At 51.6% G+C, this 6,000-nt stretch overlaps 1 protein-coding gene across 4 annotated transcripts in view; it reads left to right on the top strand.

Moving 5' to 3' along the window:
* The first annotated feature begins 403 nt into the window (after positions 1-403).
* The window catches only part of Zfp64 (ZFP64 zinc finger protein), a 75,852-nt gene continuing 70,255 nt past the window's right edge, over positions 404-6,000 (top strand). Inside the window, exons 1-2 of one of the 4 annotated variants that reach the window (XM_074074991.1) lie at positions 404-899; positions 3,902-4,141. In XM_074074991.1, the coding sequence (XP_073931092.1) occupies positions 854-899; positions 3,902-4,141 (286 nt within the window). In that variant the 5' untranslated portion in view covers positions 404-853. The remainder of the gene's footprint in view (positions 900-3,901; positions 4,142-6,000) is intronic. The other 3 variants (XM_074074992.1, XM_074074990.1, XM_074074989.1) reach the window with 3 other exon arrangements.

Raw genomic sequence — 6,000 nt, 5'->3', positions numbered from 1 at the left:
AGGGAAGGGCAAGGGCAAATGTCCAGAGGCTGGAGCGAGGTCCTGAGGCGGCAGGGGAGAGTAGTCACACATGGGGGCTGGGAGGAGTCAGATGAGCCAGCGCGGCGTCCTCAGAGTGGACACCGACCCACATCAGTGGTCTCACTCGGGAACTTAGAAAACGCTCCTTCTCCGGCCCCCTGCAGGCCTACGGAACCAGAAACACCAGAGTAGGCCGGGTGGGCTGCGCTGCGCGATAAAGGCCCCTTCCTTCCGCGGTACAGTCACAGGTGATCACCACTCCTGTCGCCCACATGGTCACAGTCCTCTTTATCCCCGGAGCTGGCTGGGGACCCGCCCAGCTCTGCTGATTGGCCCAGGGGTGATGCTCCGCAGGGGTCTCCACCACCGGTCCGCTGTGCCCCGGCCCCATGTGCCGCGGGACTCGGGTGTCCCTGCAAACCGGGACCGGGGCTCGGCTGCTTCGCGGCCACGCGCGGGGGCCGCAGGTGCAAAGGTGTCCGGGCCCGGTGTACCCCCGGGACGCACCCGACTGGAGCCGCCATCGCCCGCCCGCTCCCCGAGGGGGACGCGCGACCATTGGGGTCCCAGGGGAGGATGGGCCGCGGCCCAGGCCCGGGGAGCGCTGATGCAAAGCCAGGTTGGGGCGGCCGGCCGGGCCAGCGCCCTCTAGGCAGCGGAAGTGGCGCTTGCTTTACATCCGTCCTCCCCGCCGCGCAGAGTTGGGAGCAGGAGGGCGGGGGAGGGGGTGTGTGGAAAAATCAAAGGAAAAGTCCTTGCACCATGTAGAGCAGCGCCCCCCTTGCCCTGGCTCCGGAGCTGGCCGGGGACCCCCGCCCCCAACTCTGCAGCCATGAACGCAAGCAGCGAGGGCGACAGCTTCCCGGGCTCGGTGCAAAGTAAGTGCTTTTCCGGGCGCAGCGCGCGCTCCGAGGCCCAGTGCGCGCTCCGGGGCCCGGGCCCAAGCACGTCTGCCACGCCGCTCCGGGCCCGAGGCCCCGAAATCGGGGTGACGGTCGCGAGGGGGCTGGGGGCGGGGGTGCACGAGGCGGGGGGCGCTCGCTCTCCAGCGCCGCTAGACCCCTGGGGAGGGAGCGGTGGGGGAGGGCGCGCTGCGCACCCGATCGCCACCCCCTGGGGCATTCCCGCCCCGCCGGGTGGAGTTTGGGATCAGGCCGAGGGAGGGGGACTCTGGGGTAACCAGGGCAACCCTGATGGGAAAACTTGTGCCTCAGTGGCTCAGCTCTGGAGCCTGGGGACTGGAGGGTCCCACGAGGTCTTGTGGGCTCATTGCAAAGCCTTCTCCCCACTCAAGGTGGGATGCAGGGGAGAGGGGCCAGGGTCGCTTTCTTTGAGCTCGGGGTTGATTCTTTTATTTTTCCCGATGAGGACATCAGCCTTTTCCATGCCCCTGGTTTCTCCCCTGTGCACCGTTTCCCAAAGTGTGGTCCAGGGACTGAGCACCAAGCAGCCACCTGCGAGCGAGCGCATGTTTAATAGGTTTCTGGGCCCCACCCAGCGGGTCTCAGGTGAGGGGCGGTGTCTGCGGTCCCCTGCAGCTGCCTGGGTGATTCTGGAGCACAGGAAGTTTAGCTGTCGAGGCGCAGGGGTTTGAGGACACCTGGCCCATAGTAAGCGCTGGGCTGTTGGCTGCTATTATTGACAATTTGGAGTCATTGATTGGCTCTCAAACTTGGTTGGGTATTCCCGGCACAACCCCACGGCATCATGACCCAGTGTGCCTAGGCGGGGTCAGTTATGTCCACGTTTAAAGACTAATAACCCCATCAGGCAACATCCTCAGGAACGGGGAAGGAGGAGCCTGGCCTTTTACAAGCACCACCTATTGAACCCTCTTAGCAACTCCGGGAAAGAGAGCCCTCTTCTTCTCCCCATTTTGCAGATAGGAAAACCCAAGGCCAAAGTCACTGCCGGTAAGTGGCAGTGTTGGGATTCTAAGAAAAGTCTAGGTCATTACTATGGCACTTGCCACCTGTCACCAGCATTATTTGGCATTAAAGCGACTTCATCCTGGGTATGCTGCCAGCTTCATTATTAAGGGATCCTCAGTCATGCAAGCCAAATAATTTTTGTTCCCATGGGGGACCTCGGAAGCCCCGGGGAGACAGTGGTCCAGAGAAGGAGGCTGGCTCTGTTCCTTCCATCCGCCCAATTCCATGGACTTCAGTGGGTCAGACCCTCTCGGAGATGAGTTAGAAGTTGTCGCCGTTAGCAAGTCAACCAAATTATATTTCCACAGATTTCTTGTCTTAGTTAGACCTGGGGAAAGGACAGATGAATATATATCCATATACCTTATAAATTTTCAGAAAGTGATAATGCATGGACACCAATCGTGTATGCATAAAGGCAGCCTTTTTCTGGCAGTACTGGGATTTGAACTCATGACTTTGCAGGCAGGCACTGTACTACTTGAGCCATGTCCCCAGCCCACAATGGTAGTCTTGTTGTAGCACTTAAGTTGGGAGAGGGGCTGGGGGGGCGTGGCCCAAGCGGTAGAGCGCCTGCCTAATAAGTGCGAGCCCTGAGTTCAAACCCCAGTACTAAAAAACAAAAGTGATAAGTAACTTGAGGAAAAGTAAAAACTTGAGGATGATGTCCTGTTACAGAGATTATGTGGTGTGTGGATAATCACAGAATAATATGTGATTAATTAAATTCAAATAGCCATAAAGATAGACGCATATGCAACATCATACTGGAAAAGATCAGATTTACAATACATTAGGATCTTATCCAGTTTTTTTGGTGGTGCTGGAATTTGAACTCAGGGCCTTGCACTTGCTAGGCTGGTGCTCTACTGCTTGAGCCATGCCCCAAGCCTTTTAAGCAATTTTTAATGTGAATTAAAAGTATTTGTAATGTCCATGGCAGGTGTAGAAGGAAAAAACATTTTTCCTCTTGCTTCTTCATGTTTCTTTCACGTTTGCTTTTATAAACATGATTTTTATTATAAGAAGGCAATGAAAAATTTTTAATAAAACTTGGAGTTCTCATATTACAGACTTATTAACTGTACTCTCTTATTAACCAGTACTGAGGTAGTGATTTCTAGTATCGTGCAAGGTACTACGCTAAGTGCTTTGCAAACCCTTAACACAGCATTAACTTTTGGTATCATTACTAAAGAGAAATAATATCCCTGTTGGGAATGAATTTTGACTACAAGTAGCAGAAACCTGAACTTCACAAAAACTAAGGAGCTGGTTGATTCCAGGGTGGAATTAGGGGGTCAGTGAAGTAAGGGCCAGAATCAGTAGGGTTCTTAGCATTTTCCACATAGCTCAAGGTGGCTGCAGAAGCCCTGACATCACGTCTGCATTGAAAGCCAAAAGAGGCAACAGTGTAATTCCAAGTGGGAACCATGTCATTCCTTTCTGCTCCCTTTTTTTATCATAAACACCACATTTTTCCCAGAATCCTCCAGCAGTGTGTTGGAGGGGTTCAAAATAATTTGGACTCATGGTGCTTATGGTAGTAGAATGTCTAGAAATGAGGGCAGGGGCTCATATTATAAATATTTATATTTACAATATAAATATATCTTATAAATTTTCAGCAAGTGTTAATTCATGGGGCAGGACCTTGCTGCTGGTCCTGCAAAGTGCTAGGCAGCTCTGCACATTGAAAAAACTAACTTGCCAAAAAAGAAAAATCCACTGCTGCCTGAAGCAATCGATGCACCAGGAGTCATGCCATCACTCGGGTCCAGGTACACTGCTGCTAGGACAAACTTGGGATTCTGTTTTCAAGAAAGAAGGGATATTGATCAGCCACTGGCCACATCTGCCACCCTGCCCTTTTGTCAGGCCGTGAGTCTGCTTTGCGTGGTGATTTAAGCTGCTTGAGATTAACCTGACTTTCGCTTTGTCCTGTGGAGTTCCAGGTGGCACCACGGTGCTGGTGGAGCTGACTCCTGACATCCACATCTGCGGCGTCTGCAAGCAGCAATTTAACAACCTGGACGCCTTTGTAGCCCACAAGCAGAGTGGCTGCCAGCTGACCAGCACGTCGGGGACTGCCCCAAGCACCGTCCAGTTTGTGTCGGAGGAGACGCTGCCCACCAGCCAGGCCCAGACCGCTGCCAGGACCAGCACATCAGAGACCCAGACCATCACAGGTACAGCAGGGGTCTGGTTGGAGGTGTCTGGCGCCTCCCAGACACCTCCATGGAACTTGTTAAAAAGACCCTTGTGGGCCCAGCCTCTGGGTTGCTGATTCGTTATTTTTAACAAGCCCTACTGGGAAGCTGGCTGCCCAGTGAGGGTTGGGAGCTGGGAGGTTAAAACAGTGAGTGTTCCCAGTTATGAATGCTACCTGTTAAGTAAAACTGACAAAAAATCAGGTTTCTAACACAAAACTCTAAATGCCAAGAAACAAACGCTTGCAGAAAATGTGATGCAGTAAGTTGTTGTTTGGGGTGGGGAGCGTGGGGGGGTGAACCCTAGGGTGTGTCAGTTGTGAAAGAATGAACTTGACCTTGGTTTAAAAGAAAAGAAAAAATGTACACATGGTCATTGATGTCTCCCTGCCGGTGCTACAGACCAGGAAAACACAGAAGCCCACCCCTCATGTACATGCAGGCTGCAAGGTGAATTTCTGATGGATCAAAAATTTCAGTATGCAAAATGAATCCCTAAAAGGTCTAGAGTAGGCCAGGTACAGCGGCTTAGCCTGTAATCCCAGCTACCTAGGAAGCAGAGATTAGGGAGATAGAGATTTCAAGGCCAGCCTGGGCAAAAAGTCCTTGAGACCACATCTCAACCAGTGGCTGGGTGCAGTGGTGTGTGCCTTTCAACCCAGCTATGCAGGGACACACAAGTAGGAGGGTCACAGTCCAGTCCAGCCCAGGCATAAACTGGGAGGCTATTTGAAAAATAACCAATGCAAAAAGGGCTGGTGGAGGAGTTCAAGTAGTGGAGTACGTGCCCAGAAAGCATAAGGCCCTGAGTTCAAACCTCAGTACCGTCCAAAACAACAGAAAAAGTTCTAGAGTAAACAGAGACACATGCACCCAACCCTACACCTACACTTACGCTTACATGGTCTGTCTTAAGAGACCAGACAGATAACTGTGCAAGTAAAAAGCACCCTACTTACAAGACTACAAACTGTGCTGGTCCTGTAGGGCAATGCAGAGTGTACACTTGAGCTAATGGCCCTCAAATTTAAATTAAGAAAACATAAACACACTTCCCAAAGACAACCAGTTACAGACCAGCTCCCCTGCCCGGAGAGAAAGGCCTGAAGGTGTGAGGGCCAATAATGTCACCTTTTTTCCAAAATAAAAAACAGAGTCTAGAGACATACATCCACATAGTCAGCTAGAACCTGCCTCCCTCGTATGTAAAGCACTTCTGAAAATCATAAAAGCTGAGAGACAGAAGAGGGTGGAGTCAGCAAAGGGCAGACATGGCACTGAAGAGAGCCCTGAGAACAGAGGGCAACAGGTGACTTAGTGATGACAGAAACGCTAGTTAAAGCTAGGCTTGGGGGAAAGACATGCTTTCATTTTCTGGGGGCGTAAATTCATATAACACAGGTAATTTTTTTTTTTTTGTGTGGCACTGGGGTTTGAACTCAGGGCCTCACACTTGATAGGCAGGCACTCTATCACTTGAGCCCTGCTCCAGTCCTTTTGCTCTTAGTTTTTCAGATGGGGTCTGAAAAACCCCAGACTGGCCTCCAACTGTGACCCTGCTATCTTGGCCTCCCAAGTAGCTAGGGTTACAGGTATGCCCCACCACACCGAGCTTACGTTAGAGATAGGGTCTCAGTAACCTTTGCCCTGGTTGACCTTGAATTGAAATCCTCCTGTGTGTTACAGATGTGCACCATCAAATATATTTCAGTTTTTTAAATCTTAAATTTTAAAATCTAGCTTTCATACTTGACAAGCAAGGAGTGCATTTGGCCAAGGGCTATTCGAGTCACAGGATTTGCAGTGGTGACCTCAGGTGCTCTGGCATCAGTGACAGG

Source organism: Castor canadensis, chromosome 5, assembly GCF_047511655.1.
Source record: "Castor canadensis chromosome 5, mCasCan1.hap1v2, whole genome shotgun sequence".
Lineage (NCBI taxonomy): Eukaryota > Metazoa > Chordata > Mammalia > Rodentia > Castoridae > Castor > Castor canadensis.
This window is presented reverse-complemented; position numbering and strand designations above follow the sequence as displayed.